Source organism: Ceratotherium simum, chromosome 36 (assembly GCF_057802395.1).
Source record: "Ceratotherium simum simum isolate JZ-2026a chromosome 36, ASM5780239v1, whole genome shotgun sequence".
In the NCBI taxonomy this organism is placed as follows: Eukaryota; Metazoa; Chordata; class Mammalia; order Perissodactyla; family Rhinocerotidae; genus Ceratotherium; species Ceratotherium simum.
In genome coordinates, this window is record NC_141935.1 from 15,081,296 (window position 1) to 15,099,921 (window position 18,626).

Consider the following 18,626-nt stretch of genomic DNA (forward strand, 5'->3'; position numbering starts at 1 on the left):
ACAACATTTTTCACAGAAATAGAACTAAGAATCCTAAAATTTATATGGAACAACAAAAGACCCCGAATAGCTAAAGGAATCCTGAGAAAAAAGAACAAAACTGGAGGTATCACTCCCTGATTTAAAAACGTACTACAAAGCTATAGTAACCAAAACAGCATGGTACTGGCACAAAAACAGACACACAGATCAATGGAATAGAATCGAAAGCCCAGAAATAAACCCACACATCTATGGATAGCTAATCTTTGACAAAGGAGCCAAGAACATACAATGGAGAAAAGAAAGTCCCTTCAACAAATGGTGTTGGGAAAACTGGATAGCCATATGCAAAAAAATGAAAGTAGACCCTTACCTTACACCATACACAAAAATTAACTCCAAATGGATTAAAGACTTGAATGTAAGACCTGAAACTATGAAACTTCTAGAAGAAAACATAGGCAGTACGCTCTTCAACATCGGTCTTAGCAACATATTTTCAAGACCCATGTCTGACCGGGCAAGAGAAACAATAGAAAAAATAAACAAATGGGACTACATCAAACTAAAAAGCTTCTGCACAACAAAGGAAACCATCAACAAAACGAAAAGACAACCTAACAATTGGGAGAAGATACTTGCAAACCATACATCTGATAAGGGCTTAATCTCCAAAATATATAAAGAACTCATGCATCTCAACAACAAAAAAACTAACAACCCAATTAAAAAATGGGCAAAAGACCTGAACAGATATTTCTCCAAAGAAGATATACAGATGGCCAACAGACACATGAAAAGATGTTCAAAATCACTAACTATCAGGGAAATGCAAATCAAAACTACAATGAGATATCACCTCATGCCCGTCAGAATGGCTATAATTAACAAGACAGGAAACAACATGTGTTGGAGAGGATGTGGAGAGAAGGGAACTCACATACACTGCTGGTGGGAGTGCAAACTGGTGCAGCCACTATGGAAAACAGTATGGAGATTCCTCAAAAAATCAAGAATAGAACTACCATATGATCCAGCTATTCCACTGCTGGGTATTTATCCAAAGAACTTGAGAACACCAATGCATAAAGATACATGCACCCCTGTGTTCATTGCAGCGTTATTCACAATAGCCAAGACTTGGAAGCAACCTAAGTGCCCATCAAGGGACAAATGGATAAAGAAGATGTGGTAGGGCCGGCCCCGTGGCTTGGTGGTTGGGTGAGCGCGCTCCACTGCTGGCGACCCGGGTTCGGGTCCCGGGCTCGCACCGACGCGCTGCTTCTCCGGCCATGCTGAGGCCGCGTCCCACATACAGCAACTAGAAGGATGTGCAGCTATGACACACAACTATCTACTGGGGCTTTGGGGGGAAAAAATAAATAAATAAAATCTTTAAAAAAAAAAAAAAAAAAGAAGATGTGGTATATACACACAATGGAATACTACTCAGCCATAAGAAATGATGAAATCCAGCCATTTGTGACAACATGGATGGACATTGAGGGTATTATGCAAAGTGAAATAAGTCAGAGGGAGAAGGTCAAATACCGTATGATTTCCTACATTAAGTAGTAGATAATAACAACAATAAACAAACACATAGAGACAGAGATTGGATTGGTGGTTACCAGAGCGGAAGGGGGGAGGGAGGAGGGCGAAAGGGATAATTTGGCACATGTGTGTGGTGATGGGTTGTAATTAGTATTTGGGTGGTGAACATGATGTAATCTATGCAGAAATAGAAGTATAATGATGTACATCTGAAATTTATACGATGTTATAAACCAATGTTACCGCAATAAAAAAAAATTAAAAAATAAATAAATAAAATGGGCCAAGGATTTGAAAAAATAATAATAAAAAAATAAAAAGTATGGCAGATTGATACAATGGTATAATGTGCCTCAATAAAACAGAATGGTTTATTGATACATGCAACAACATGGATGAATCCCATATACATTACATTGAGGAAAATAAGCCAGAGTACATACTGTATGTTCTACAGTATGTTCTTATTGTATGTTTTACAGAACTACATGAAGTTCTAGAATACATAGAACTGATTTATAGTGAAAAAAAGTCAGGACTTTATTGTGTCAGTGGATTAACTGGAAAAAGAACATGAATTAAGGAACACTTTGGCTTGATTGGAAATGCTCTATATCTTTATAGTGGTGTGCATTACACAGGTGTATCCATTTATCATAATTCATCGAATTGTTCCCTTAAGATCTGTGCGTTTCAATGTATACAAATATCTCAAAAAACTGTAAATAAACAAATGAAAAAATAAAAATAAATAAATAAATAAATAAAAGGATTATGCACCATGACTAAATGGGGTTTGTTCCCGGAATGCAAAGATGTTTCAACATACAAAAATTGATCAATGTAATATATATCACATTAACAGAATGAAATAAAAAATATATGATCACCCCAATTAATGCAGAAAAAGAAGTTGACAAAATTCAACATCCTTTTAAGACAAAATATACTCAAAAAACTAGGAATAGAAGGAAGCTACCTCAACATAATAAAAGCCAGATATTAAAAACCCACAGCAAACATCACACTCCATGGTGAATGACTGAACATTTTCCTCTAACATCTAACAAGACAAAGATCTCTGCTTTTATGTCTACTCAACATAGTACTGGAGCACTGTTCAACTGCTCTAGCCAGAGCAATTAGGCAAGAAAGAGAAAAAAAAAAAAGGCATCCACATTGAAGGAAGAAGCAAAATTATCTCTGTTTGCAGATGATATGGCCTTATATGTAGAACACCCTAAAGATAACTCCGAAGAATGTTAGAACTAATAAATGAATTTAGCACTATAGCAGAATACGTCAACAAACAAAAATCATTTGTATTTCTATACGTCCACAATAAACAATTTGAAAGGGAAATTAAAAAACAACCTCATTTATAATAGCATCAAAAAGAATAAAATACTTAGGAATTCTATTAACCAAGAAGGTGAAAGACTTGTACAATGAAAACTATAAAACATTGCTAAAAAAAATTGAAGACACGAATAAATAGAAGGCCATCCCATGTTCATGGATTAGATTTAATGTTTTTAAGATGTCAATACTACCCAACGTGATCTATAGATTCAACAAAATCCCTATCAAAATCTCAACGACATTTTTTGCAGAAATAGACAAACTCATCCTAAAATTCATATGGACTCTCAGTGGACCACAAATAGCCAAAACAATCTTGAAAAAGAAGAACAAAGCCAGAGGACTCATACTTCCTGATTGTAAAACTTACTGCAAAGCTACAGTGATCATAATAATGTGGTATTGGCATAAAGATAGACATACAGAACAATGGAAAAGAACAGAGAGCCCGGAAATAAATCCTCACATATATGGTCAAATGATTTTTGACCAAGTTGCCAAGAACATTCAGTTAGGGAAAGTACAGTCTTTTCAACAAACAGTACTGGGAAAACTGTCCACATGCCAAAGAATGGAGTTGGACCCTTATCTAACACCATATACAAAAATTAACTCGACATGGACCAAAGCCTTAAAAGTAAGTCCTAAAACTATAAAATTCTTAGAAGAAAACATAGGGCAAAAGCTTCACAATATTGGGTTTGGCAATGATTCCTTGAACATGACATCAAAGGCACAGGCAACGAAAGAAAAAATAGACAAATTGGTTTTATCAAAATTTTAAAAATTTATGACCTAACAACACTATCAACAAAGTATAAAAGGTAACCCATAGAATGATAGAAAATATTTGCAAGCCATACATCTGGTAAGAGATTTACTATCCAGAACATATAGGGAACTCGTAAAACTGAACAAAAAAACCAAACAACCCAATTTAAAAAATGGGCAAAGGACTTGCATAGACATTTCTCCAAAGAAGATATACAAATGACCAATAAGGGCATAAAAAGATGCTCAATATCACTATTCATTAGGGAAATGCAAATCAAAACTACAATGTGGCACTATCTCATACACATTAGGGTGGCTACTATCAAAAAAACAGAAAATAACAAAGGTTGGCAAGGATGTAGAGAAATTGGAAAGCTTGTGCTCTGTTAGTGGGAATGTAAAATTGCTGTGGAAAACAATATAGAAGTTCCTCAAAAAATTAAAAATAGAATTACAATGTGATCCAGCATCTCCATTTCTGGGTATATATACAATAGAATTGAAAGCAGATTCTTGAAGAGATATTTGTACAACCAAGTTCATAGCAGCATTACTCACAATAGTTAAAACATGGAAGCAACCCAATGTCCATTGACAGACAAATAGATAAGCAAAATGTGATATATATAGATTATGGAATATTATTCAGCCTTAAAAGGAAGGAAATTCTGACATATGCTATAACATGGATGAACCTTGAAGACATACACTAAATGAAATAAGCCAGTCATAAAAAGACAAATACTTTATGATTCTACTTGTATGAGGTACTTAGATTATTTAAAATCATAGAGACAGTAAAATTGTGGTTGCTAGGGGCTGGGGGACATGGAGGGTTATTGTTTAATATGTACAGAGTTTCAGTTTCACAAGACGAAAAGAGTTATAGAGGTGGATGGTGGTGATGTTTGCACATTATGGACATATTTAATATCACTGAACTGTGCATTTAAAAATGGTTAAGATGGTAAATTTTATGTTATGTATATTTTACCACAATAAAAAGAATATTTTTAAAGGAGAGCTATAACAACTTCTCTGGGGGCCGGACCGGTTGCATAGTGGTTAAGTTTGTGCACTCTGCTTCGGCGGCCCAGGTCCGTGGGTTCAGATCCTGGGCGCAGACCTACACCACCCATCAAGGCATGCGGTGGCAGTGACCCACAAACAAAATAGAGGAAAGATTGGCACAGCTGTTAGCTCAGGGCCAATCTTCCTCAAGCCAAAACAGGAAGATTGGCAACAAATGTTAGCTTAGGGCCAATCTCCTTCACCAAAAAATTAAAAAAAAAAAAAGAATCTCTCTGATAAGTGGAGACAGAGAAAAAAATGTGAACGACAAAAAATGGATAAATAACCAAGAATAAACATAAAAGTGAGAAGAGTGTCAAGAAAACTTAAACGAAAATGAGCTATGAATACGTAAAAGCATATATATATATACTGTATGTTTCTTTTCAGTTAAGTTCATAGCCAGAAGTTTAGAGCAAACTGGAATGTTATTCACCAGGAAAGCATACAGAAAGCAGAACTACTTAATACCTGTTCTGCTTCTGTCTCTCCTATCAAGGAGAATGCTATCATTTTGAAAGCATGAAACAAATATTGATAGGAAAGAAGTGAATCACACGATAAGAAAGCATACTATGAGAGAGGGTCTAACTACTTGACTTGAATTCAATCCTTCTGCACTCTGGAAATTCAATTCTAGGATTCCCACCCCCACTCTCCGTCAAAACAAACAAAAAAAACTCACAGATGATATTGCTAAACTTTTCTCAGTGGCTTCTAAGGAAGTGGAAAAGATAATAGTTAAAATCCCATGGTTCCCAAATGCTATAGGATACCATGAAACATAACAATTTTCAAGGAAAACATATTCTTGACATCTGTTGGACACAGAAAAATGCTAGCCTGAGGTAGTTCACAGTTTCAACAATAGATAGCAATACGTTACTTTCAATAGCATCATATCTTTGTGAAGCTCGTTGTTCCAGGATAAAGAGTCAAGTACCATGTGAAAATTAAGGTGGAACAGGAAAGATAGCTGGCTCCCTTCACTCATCCCCCGGTTAGCATTTTCCTGCCCCCTTCGTTCACTCCCTTCTGTTATCAGTGTGCCCATCACTCTTGCTGACTATGTTTCGAGCTCCCTGGAAGGCAGGAATCCTCTCTAAATTTTTTTTAATGAATTATCTCTGCTGATACTGAGCTTCTAACTTTGCACAGCATTTTGTAAACTGTGTTAAACACAAACTTCAACCAGCAGCAGCAACAAACACAAGTAATTGAAGGAATGTGTTCAGTACTAAGGATCACAATTTTAAAGAGATAGAAAGTCAAAAGGAATATGTCCAGGGAAGAATAATTAGAAATATGAAAGTTTTTTAACTTGATTAAACATGAGAAGCATTTGGAAAGACCAAGACTGTTCAGCCCATAGAAGAAAAGACTTACTATAAAAGTAAATGTCTACCCCTACTAAGAAATGGAGGCCAGGTTTCCAGTGACCAGACTATCCAGTTTTGCCTGAGGTATAATTTCTAGACTGTGTCTCAGGTGCAAGAATAGGTAGCAAAAAGTGGAACAGATGCCAATATTTTCACACAAAATTAGTGGCAGAACCAGTCAAAAACGCTAAGATTCTATATGTGGACTATACAGCTGTCACAAGTCTATCCTAAATGATGATCTACAACTGACATCCAAAGAAATATGCTGGAATTTCTGTTGTGCGCAAATCAATCAATTATATGGATAATCAACAAATAACAAATATTAATTAAATGCTCAATGAAATCTACATTTGTGTTTAGACTGTATGTATACACAAAGGCGATTATAGTAGTCCTTTTCCAAGAGTGGCATAAATACCTACGGTTTTACTTATATTAAAATCCAGAAGGACTGATGAAACACAGGATACTGAAGATAGACTACAGGAGGTACAATCTCTAACTATGTCTTGTTAATCATTAGCTACACCCTGCCTTCCACTATTTCAACATTTAGTACAGTTGCTGTGGAGCCCAATATTCCATCATTTATTTCTCTCTCCCTTAAATACAGATAGCATAGTTCCAGGCTCACTTGTCTATGAGGATTTGCCCTCACTTGGGGCATTTCCTAGCACTGTGACTCATGATAGTCTCAGGACACCCCAAGGGGGATATGCATTGTACAATCTGTTGTAAAGGGCTCCTTACCACATGTTCTCAGCAGGCATTTTCTAGAAATTCTCGAATGGTAAAGATATACGATCTTCAAGTAAATGTAAAGAAATCATCAATATGTTATGAAATTGTAGGACTGCAGGTGACCTTGAGAAGTCAATTCAAGGCACCAGAGAATGGCATTAAGAGATCAAAAGATAGTAAGATGTAATCGTCAGCTTTCAGGAGTTAAAACTAGAAATGTGAGAGATATTTGTTTGAACAACTAATGTAACTTAAAGTAGAAAGAAAGGAATATCAAATATAGGAGTAAGTAATAAGCTGTGATCAATAATGATAATAATTGCTAAAATTTCAATAAACTAATAACATAGTGCCCATAAAATTTAGGGGATGGAAGGACATAAAACTCATAATGAATAAGTATAAATCTTCCATTTCTTATAGAAAATTGCCTGGAAATTTTCTTGTGTGGTGGGGTGACCAATCATTTTGGCTTAACCAGTGCTGTCCTGATTTTGGCTAAAAGTCCAATGTCCCCAGAAAACCCTCAGTCTGGGGAAAAACCAGGACTTTGTCACCTTACTAGTAATACCATTCCAACAAACCACTAAATTTCCCACTACTAACATAATCATATCACCATTTCCATGATGTAACCAAGGAAAAAGAACACAAATTTCATTTAGCTTAGTTTTTTTTAATGTTTCGCCTAAATTCTCCACATTGTACCTAAGCCTTCTGATGAGTTCTCAATGCGGAGAGAAAATAACGAGATACTCTTCCCTATGTGACGTCACTTCATACACCAACCCTAGGCCAGAGTTCACTTACTTTTGCTGCAGCCCAATAGATTGTTGACATCCAAGTGGCTTGCACTGGGAACACAAGCGTCACACTTTGAGCCAGTGACAAACCGTTTACAGAAACACTGGCCCGTGACCAAGTGACACGTTTCATTCAAGGCTCCTGAGAGATGACAATTGCAAGGCTGACATCTGAAAACAAGACAAATAAACCATCAAAGAGAATGTTTTGATTAATAATTCACAGTAAAATTTACAAGTATTGATAACATTGTGGAATAAGATGGTCTGTTTTAGCGAATATAGTGAAAAGGATTCTTGAGCTAAACAAACAGAAAAACACGAACTAAAACAAAACAGAAAAAAATCTGTATTAAAATGCTGTTCACAATAAAACCGCTATGAAGCCTTCTCTTTGTAAACTAACTAATAGCAAAAAAAAAGTATTGCATTGCTTTTTTACGTGCTACGATACATCTTATGGATTATTTCGATTACCAGTTGTTCAATTAAGAATACTGTAAACTTTGCTTTTTTACAAAAGTGGTTGTGCTGACAGCTAAGTACTAGATCAGGTACCCAGAAAATTATCTTTTCAAGTATCTATCAAGTTGTAAAATAGAAAATTTGGTGTGATTATCAATGCACTCCCTAAAAATCTTGAAGCTCTACATTTAGTTTTATAAAGACTAAATTTCACTAAGAAAACAGTTTGAGGAAGATGTGTTCAAATACTGTCAATGCCTCAATATAGGCTATATTTCATTTTTTATTTTATGTACTAAACTCATTTGTTCAGAATGGTTGAAAAATAGAGCATTATTCTGATCTGTGAAAAGATGCTAATGGGGCCGGCCCCATGGCCAAGTGGTTAAAGTTCTGCTCACTCTGCTTCGGTAGCCTGGGTTCATGGGCCCAAATCCTGGGCATGGACCTATACCACTCGTCACCATGCTGTGGCAGTGACCCGCAGACAAAATAGAGGAATATTGCCACAGATGCTGGCTCAGGACTAATCTTCCTCAAAGCAAAAAAAAAAAAAAAAAAGGAAGATTGGGAACAGATGCTAGCTTAGGGCGAATCTTCCTCAGTAAAAAAAGAAAAGAAAAGAAAAGAAGAAGATGCTAATGATATAAATATAATGAGAGAACTTCATTTCAACTTAAACTTCTTGGACCCAAAGTTGCTTGGAGAAATCACCGTCCTGGCATTTTGCCGTGATGGAAACCCAAACTTGTTTCCACAGAGCAAATTATTCAAACACTTAGCCTATGCCGATGTCACTGATTAGGATAAGCAATTTCGGCACCGTGAAGTCTTAGAGAAGCAAAAACAGCACACGTAAGGAGACAACTCACCTTTAAACAGTGACTTTCCATACGGGACATTTAAAACAACGTTATGGATTCATCTATATTTCCTAATACAGAAGCTGGATGGATAGAGTTAATTTATCCCACTGCAACTTTTATGGTGTGATCTCGTGGGTAATCATTCAACACCCTTAAAAAGGCCGATAAAAGCCAAAGCTGGTAAATAAGCTGAAAATTTGTTATATGGACTAATATCATCTTGGGAATAAAGTACAGTTTCTCTTGAAAACCACTATACCGTCGTTTGCCCTTTTTGTGTCACGATAAAAGGACACTTTTCCCCTACCAACAACAATATTGGGTCCTCCATGTATAGACATTGCATCAGAACTTCATTTCAAATAGATGTTTTGTTTAGGCTATTTAAATATTAGAACTGAAGAAAATTATGCATTGAAATTAAAATGCAATTACAGAAGCAACAAAATATTTGATTTGCTCTTAATTTCATTATATGCTATTACTCAGAGCACATTGTTTGTAGGCTTCTAACACAACATTGGTAAGCATAAACGAGAGAGGCAAGCTTCTCCCAATGCACATACATATATCACCCTACCACTCATGAATAAGTGTCGCTTGAGTATTTCAGCTTTTATTACCATTCACTCATGAGACAATCACACTTATTTTACATACAGTACATTTAGAGTAATAGTTTCCAGTGTATAACCTAATTCCTTTCCTTGATGGAGTTCTATTTTCTTCCAGCTAACTGCTATATGCTTAACTCCATGTCAGCTCTGTCAATATCCATGGGATATTAAGTTCGGAATCCAAATGGAATAGATAAATCACTTCTTAGGAAAGCATGCAATGTTTTGAGTAATTAAATGTGACTATGCCTGATTTTATAGTCTCTTATCCAAGCCATTGTTATATTCAACTTATCTGACTTGTTATAATTGCTTGACATCAGTAAGAGAGAATTTTACCTGAATGAAGCTCATAGGAGATTTTTCTGAATATTATAGTTTGTTTCTCGCCCAAAGGACACTGGGGATAATTTTGTAATTAAGGTTTAAGTAAAACGATTCCCGTAAATTTCTCTGCCACTCAAATATAATTTTAAACATTTCCCAGACTCTTTAGCAAATAAGCTACAAGTCATTTTATAAGTTATCCCTTCTCAAGAGCACCTCCTAAATGACATATATTTCACGTTTATTAAAACAAAATTATACATGATGAAGAGACACTTTAAGCTTAGAAAGAGAAACACCAAACTAAGATGAATTGTGATATTGATTTTGTCAGGATAAATGCTTTTTGTAATATTAATATAAAGAAACCTTTATTACACTGACTCTCCTGGTACAGACAGAGCTTCTCCTGCAATCTGTTTAAAATCTTCATTTTTCATCCTTATGGGAAAACCTCAGTTGCTAAATGAATTTCATAAAGAGTAATCTGTCAAGATTTATATAGATAAACAATTTGTGATGTTTATTGACCAGTTCATTATGGTAAACAAAAGAGGAATAAAGCGTTGCTAATCTCTGCCAGCGCCCTGCCATTATAGTTCTGTTCTGGGCCTTATGTAACTCACTGTTTATTCGATACAATGCGAGAGAAGTTAATTGGCCTCTGTCTCTTAAATCACAAATCTCATATATATTCCTTTCCAGGGAGCTTCTTCCAGTTGTGCAAACAGTAAAAGAAAGAGTTATTTTATGTATTACTAAAGCGGAAATATCACTATTCAGGAAGAGAATGTTTCAATAACGTATTTCATTGTCAGAAACTTCATCATCTGAGGAGGAGCTACTAGAGGAGGCCCAGGGATACGTTCCAGGACATAGATCACTTTATTGACATTTCTCTTTGGACATTTCTCTCCTGTTTGCAGCCTCAATTCATGGTACCATCAAATTCAGTTAGATATATTGAGAGATGTAAACAACATTTATTGAGGGCCAATTATGTTCCAGGACTGGAATAAGGGCTGAGAACATAAAGACAAACAGGACAGAGTTGTCCCTGTCCTCAAGGAGCTCACAGTCTAGTGAGAAATAAAAAAAATGGCAAAAGCATTAATAAAGACACACGCGGATTCTTTGAGGGCACAGAAAAGGAGTGACCACCTAGTCTGGTCGCAGGAGAGGGGACAGGGAATGGTGTATTAAAAAGGAATTTTGGAGGAAATGTTTGGGCTGAATATTAAAAGATGAATAGGAATAAGCCAAATTAGGAAGGGGAGAAAATAGAAAGGAAACAGCAGGAGAGGCTGTGAAATTATAAGCAATTCAAAAATTTTGGATATAAATTTGGAATAGGGAGTGGTGAGAGATAAAGCGGGAAAGGTAAGCAGAAGTAAGATATTGCTGTATTAGGACAGTGGTAAGAAACAACGGAAAGGAGAAGGATAGATTCAAGAAATGTTTAGTAAGTAAAATCAGTAGGAGCGGTGGACAAATTGAAAAGAGAAGGCAAGATGGGCGTGCAGTTATTCTCAGTTTTCTACCTTGCTGAGAGGTGGATGATGGGGACACCATTCAAACTAAAGAATGAAGGAGGAGGAGATCTCATATTGCTGAGGGATTTTTGTCAAGGATTATTAATGAATAGAGGGGAAAGAGGCTTCAAGGAAAATTTAGGAAAATGGGCAGAGAGTTTTCTTCCATAAGTCTCTAGTGCAAAGACTAGCACACAAGAAGTGTTCAATAAATATTGTTGAATAAATGAATGAATAAAGCACTAGGAAAGCTTTAGACTTAGGACATCACAGATAAATCCAAATGTGACACATAGCTCTGATGATAATTTTGCTCTTTTGAGCCCTTTTTGAGTGGCATCTCTGTCCCCCATTAACCTCTCCCCCAGTGAAAGGACTATTTTCTTTAAGATTGGCCTTCTGCCCTGACTTCTTAAGGCCAGAAGAGTTGTCAATTCAGTCCTCTTGTGAAGAATCCCATGAGTGCTAGAGTGCCCTCTGGGGGAATTCGGTTTTCCTCTGGTTAAGATTATATTTCATCTCTGTAGTGGAAGTGTGGTCTCATTGAGGTTCTTAGTTTGCCTTTCGTCACAGCCTACTCATGGCATTGGATTCTCTCGGAACTGGAATCAGAATTATAGTGAGGGATGTGGGGCTTGGAGATCCTCATTGTGTGAACTGAAAACCATGCTCACGTGGCTTATTGGAGAGGAAGGGAGAGTGGTACTGTCTCATCCAGAAGGGAGGAGTTGACAGAGCCCAATCCATCCTCTCTGGTGGAGATTTCCCAGGCAGAAATAAAGGGACTCATAATATCTGGACCTGGGCAGTGGCTCCCTTGCATCCAGGCAATAGTGACATCAGAGTCCAGGGAAGTGACATTGCTGTCATCTAGAAAAGAGCTTGCTTAGCAAGGGACTGTATGAGACCCCTGCCACATTCTCCTTTGTTGACATCCCCTTAATCAGAGAGTGTACCGACTATGTCCCATATGTTGGTCACCAAAACCAAATATTTAAAAGAAATAGAAATCCCACAAGATTCACTATATTAACAATATCACACATGTTTATCTCTAGAAGAAACCCTAGTGTCACTTTCCTTAACCCCCTCACCATTTTAACATAATAACTTTGAGCTGTGATGGCAGATTCAAATTCTTAAAGTGCTCTCAGGTAGAAAAAAGAGCACACTTATTCTCTATGGCCCCAGAAGGCAGAAATAAGGCTAGGCAAGGAAGTCACAGGAATGGACTTTTTGCTCAATATGAAGAATATATTTCTATCTTTCTCAGAATTAGAGTTGTTTGAAATAAACATGAGCTGCTTCATGAGACAACGAGCTATTTTAGGTCTATGTTTTCAAGCGGAAGGTGAATGATCTCTGTTGCAACTCATCTGCTATAGTAGTATGAAGAGAGCCATAGACATTTTGTAGAGAATGAATATTACTGTGTTCCAACAAACACTTTATTTCCATAAACAAGTGGCAGGCCATAGTTTGCTGAACCCTAGGATAGTAGATTGAATTATGGCTCCCCACATGTCAAAGTCCCAATCTCTGCAACTTGTGAATATGTTACCTTACTTGGCAAGAGGAACTTTGCAGATTTGACTAAGTTAAGGATTTTGAGATGGAGAGATTATACTGAATTACCCGAAAGGGTCCAATGTAATCACAAGGGTCCCTATAGGAGGAAGGCATGAAGGTGAGAGTCAGAGAGAGAAGATGTAAGAACATAAGCAGAGATCAGAGAAGAGAGAAAACGCTGCTCCGCTGGCTTTGAAGATGAAGGAAGGAGTCCTGAGCTAAGGAATGTAGGTGGCCTCTAGAACTGGGAAAAACAAGGAAATGGATTTTCTCCTAGAGTATCCAAAGAAACATTGGCCTGCTGACACCTTGATTTTAGCCCTATGAAACTAATTTAGGACTTCTGACCTCTAAAACTGTTTGATAATAAATTCATGTCATTTTAAACCACTAAGTTTCTAGTAATTTATTATAAAAGTAATAGGAATCTAACATGCCTGGTCTAGTGAAAAAGCCATAACTGGAAACAGGATATCCTGATGCCCAACATTGTGTTATTCCTATTACATCACATTGAATAAATGCTACTGATTTATAAAAACTGACATTTCTTACAGAATCAGATAGAATCCAAATTAAAGGAGAACATATCATTTAGTGATCGTGGTAGACTGCAAAAATGACCACAATTCCTCACCTCTCTCTTTATGCAGGTCCTTTGCAACTAAGTGCATAATTCCTCCCATCAAAAAGTAGAGTCTAGGGACCAGCCCCATGGCATAGTGGTTGAGTTCGGCATGCTCTGCTTTGGCAGCCTGGGTTCGCAGGTTCAGATCCCAGGCACGGACCTACACCACTCATCAGCCATGCTGTAGCGGCGACCCACATACGAAAGAGAGGAAGGTTGGCACAGATGTTAGCTCAGGGCTAATCTTCCTCAAGCAAAAAAAGAGGAGGATTGGCAACAGATGTTAGCTCAGGGCAAATCTTCCTCAGCAAAAAAAAAAAACAAAAAGAGTAGAATCTATTTCCCCACTTCTGAATATGGCTGGCCTGTGACTTGCTTTGGCCAAAGGAATAAGGCCAAAGTAACATTGTGGCAGTTTCAAACATAGGCCTCAAGCGTCCTTGCACACTTCTGCTCTCTTTCTGGAACTCTGCCACCACCTTGTGAGCAAGCCCTAGCCAGACTGCTAGATAAAGAGAGACAAGGGGCCCAATTCCCCTGTCACCCTTGATAACAGCCAGTGGTTTAACAAAGAGTCATCGAGGAGCATGAATGTGTGAGGCACATTCCCCAATATTCCCACTATCACACAACAAAAGGATATAAGTTGACAAGTAAGTTGTCTGCTTTCATTAGAAGTCATTGATCTGGTTCTCAGAGAAAAGACCAATTTGAGATCAATTGGAAATATGACGTGAAAAGATTACCAGACCAAAATCTATAACTTAGTTTTCAAATGGAGAATGTCAGCAGTAAAACCAAAATAGTCTGGTCACAGAAGAATTTTACTTTATTTATGTTTTAGAAGTCTGAGCCTTTAGATTTCTTGGCCAACCTAGATCCAATTCCCCCACTATTTGAGGAAAATTACAGTTCAGTCTATCAGCTGGTAAGTGAGAGACAAGTAGTCATACTTCCAGCTCCTTGAGGCTTAAAAAAAGACAAAATACAACTAATGAATATAGAGAGAAGTCATTAGAGAAGAAATCTTTAGAAGATTGTGGCGTGTGGATGTTATGTAAGAAAAACAGTGGTGAACCAGATGAACCAGAGCAGCCTTGGGGGCCGTGAGAAGGAAGAATAGTAGTCACAGGTGACCTTGAGGACATTGCCAGGGAGTACAGTGTGTCAAATAAGGGTCTCAACTACCAACCGAGACAATTGAACGTGGCCCATGTTTGTCTCATTGTTTTTGGTTTGGACAAATACAATATACTTTCTTTGCTTTATTGATTTTTCAGTGGGCAGACTTTTTTTTTGCTTCGTTGTTTTCGATACTGATTAAATCCTGTTTGCTTTAGGTGGCAGAGGGAAACGGAGTGATTTTTGCACTTGGATCAGCTTTTTAAAATATATGTCCCCTTTTTGTGATAGGTAACTTTTGAAGAATGAACTACTTGGATGAAAACAGGCAAATGATTTTCCAGCTTGTTATTGTTGTGTTTGGTACATTTTTGTTGTTGTTGCTGTAGTTTCTGGTCAGGGCCTTTTATTTTATGTATTTTGCCCTTGGGATATAAAAAAAGTCAAGAAAATAAGCCAAGAGAAAAGTACAGCAAATATAAATGTATACAATAAAGACAACATGGAGAAGTGTAAGGGATATGTGTGAACTTCATGGAGGGGTTAAATAAGATCCCTTAAATATATAAATAGAAAAAGCAGATGAGGAAGTCAATTTATTTTCCACATCGATGAAGATGTACAATGATACTTGTATCTTATCCTTGCTTAAAAATAAAATACATATAATTGATTGTACAATTTTGGAAATTAATGAAATAAATTTATACTTGCAAGCACCTACCACAGTTCCTGTTTCAAGGTACATTCAATTGATTTTAGCTGACTTTCTTTTTTAAAAAAATTTAGCATCAGGCATAAATAGTTATTTTCCTATGCTGCAGGTCTGTATACATTTAGCCTACGAGCGATTTTTTTCCTTCTGGAAACAAAAATTCCTTATAATAGATGGAATACCATATATTTTAGCCATCTTTGTACACATTTTCAAAATAGTCAATGTAAGTATATATACACAGTAACAACCAGAAGTCAACAAAGAGATTTCAATATGATTCGGGAAAGGAATGGAAAACATAAAAAGAATAAAATCCATTTTTATCTCTTCTCAATGATGAGCAAAAGTATAAACTCAAGCAATTCTCATTGTCACATTTTGAAATATCTTTCTCTATGACCTTCTGTGCTAGAGGATTTCTTCTCTAATGATTATCAATGTTAAAGTGAAAAGAGACAGTAGAATTCATCAGTGGAATAGAAGAGTCAACTCAAAGCACAGGCATTCCACATGACTGATTTAGCAAGGGACAAATCCTGCTCATTTCCTTGGGCCCCAGGTGGTCATGGGAGGCTTTATTCTTTCTACTCATTTCAGAGAAGCTGTGTTATATATGGTGGCTCTTGCTTTCAATAGCTCTTTCCAGCGGCAGCTTATGCCCAGTATCTGAGGCAATCCTGCCCAATGTGAGAGTATCACACACTCCCATGGGTGGTGTGGACTTGAATAGCTATTTTAAAGTTTATGTCTTTTTCTCCAAGATGATGATGGCATGAGACTATTTTATTTTTATTTAAGGAGGAGGTGAGGAAAGTAATATAAAGGAAAATTAGTTCTGTGTTGGTTATATGAAGAATAGGATGCATGAAGGACATGCAAATTTAAAACTCAGACAGCTAGCCATAGGCCTAGAGACCATGATAGGGATCTGAATAAATGATAATAGATTTGAGAGTTGTTAACATGTATGTCATGGTTGAAATCATAGACATAGATATGAGGCAGATTAAAGAGGAGTAAACAGCAAAAGGGAGAGGGAACAAATCAGAGAAGTATAATCTTGGAGGCCACAAGAAGAGATCATTTTTTAAGAAATAGGACAATAAAATAATTGGCACAATGAAAAACCCTGAGTCATAAGAAGCAACCATACATCAGTTTTACTTTCATCTTTCACTGATTCTTTAAATATGTTGCATGGGGCTAACTCCCCTGTCTTCCACTTGGATATAAGGTGAGTCAGTTATATGGCTTTTCTGACCTTTCTTAGGTAATAGAAAGTCCTACAGTTATTTTAAAGTGTAAAGCACAGGTTTAACAAGAAGAACAAAACTGGAGGCATCACACGTTCTGATTTCAAAATATATTACAAAGCTATAGTAATGAAAACAGTATGGTACTGGCATAAAAAGAGACATATAGACCAGTGAAACAGAATAGAGAACCCAGAAATAAAACCACACACATATGGTCAACTGATCTTCAACAAGGGAGCCAAGACCACACAATGGGTAAAGGATAGTCTCTTCAATAAATGATGATGGGAAAACTATATTTTCATATGCAGAAGAATGAGACTGAACACTTATATCACACCACATATAAAAATCAACTCAAAATATATTAAAGATTTAAATGCAAGACTGGAAACTATAAAACTACTAGAAGAAAACGTAGGGAAAAAGCTTCTTACATTGGTCTAGGCAATGATTTTTTGGATATGACACCAAAAGCACAGGCAACCAGAGCAAAAATAGACAAGTGGGATTGCATCAAACTAAAATGCTTCTGCACAGCAAAGGAAACAACCAACAGAGTAAAAAGGGAACCTACAGAATGGGAGAAAATATATGCAAACCATCTATCTGATAAGGGGTTAATATCCAAAATACATAAGGAACTCGTACAACTCAACAGTAAAAAAAACAAATAACCTGATTAAAAAATGAGCAAAGGACCTGAATAGATATTTCTCCAAAGACGACATACAAGTGGCCAACAGGCACATGAAAAGGTGCCCAATGTCATTAACCATCAGGGAAATGGAAATCAAAACCACAATGAGATATCACCCCACACCCGTTAAAATGGCTATTATCAAAAAGACAAAAGATAGCAGGTGTTGGTGAGAATGTGGAGAAAAGAGAACTCTTGTATACTGTTGGTGGGAATGTAAATTGGTACAACCATTATGGAAAACAGTATGGAAATTCCTCAGCAAATTAAAAAGAGGAGTACGATATGATCCAGCGATCTCACTTCTGGGTATATGAAACAAAATCAGGATCTTAAAGAGATATCTACACCTCTCATGTTCATTGCAGCATTATTCAAAATAGCCAAGATATGGAAACCTCCTAAATATCCATCAATGGATGAATGGATAAAGAAAATAGAATATACACATACATGCACACACACACACACACACATACATATACATAATGAAATATTATTCAGCCATGAGAAAGAAGGAAATCCTGCTGTTTGCAACAAAATGGATGAACCTAGAGGATATTATGCTAAGTGAAATAAGCCAGACATAGAAAGACAAATACTGGGGCCAGCCTGGTGGCATAGTGGTTAAGTTTGTGCACTCTGCCTTGGTGGCCTGGGGTTCGTGGGTTCGGATCCCAAGCGTGGACCTAGGCACTGCTTATCAAGCCATGCTGTGGCAAGCATCCCACATATAAAGTAGAGGAAGATGGGCATGGGTGTTAGCCCAGGGTCCATCTTCCTCAGCAAAAAGAGGAGGATTGACAATGGATGTTAGCTCAGGGCTAATCTTCCTCACCAAAAAAAAAAAAAAAAGACAAATACTGCACTGTATCACTTACATGTGGAATTTTAAAAAAAGTCAAACTCATAGAAACAGAGTAGAATAATGGTTGCCAGGGGCTGGGAGAGGGAGAAGTATTCTCACCACACCAAAAAGAAGAAAAGAAAAGAAAATGTGAGGTGATTGATGTGGTAATTAGCTTGATTTTAGTGATCCTGGTCGTGCACCCACTCATGGCTCATCAAGCCATGCTGAGGCGGCGTCCCATATAGAAGAGCTACAGCTCTACATCTGTGATACATAACTATGTACTGGGCTTTGGGGAGAAAAA

The 18,626-nt window shown here is 36.9% G+C and overlaps 1 protein-coding gene across 1 annotated transcript in view; it reads right to left on the bottom strand.

Moving 5' to 3' along the window:
• The window catches only part of USH2A (usherin), a 761,558-nt gene that overhangs the window by 565,016 nt on the left and 177,916 nt on the right, over nucleotides 1-18,626 (bottom strand). Inside the window, exon 15 of the mRNA XM_087424358.1 lies at nucleotides 7,680-7,843. Coding sequence (XP_087280484.1) covers nucleotides 7,680-7,843 — 164 coding nt within the window. The remainder of the gene's footprint in view (nucleotides 1-7,679; nucleotides 7,844-18,626) is intronic.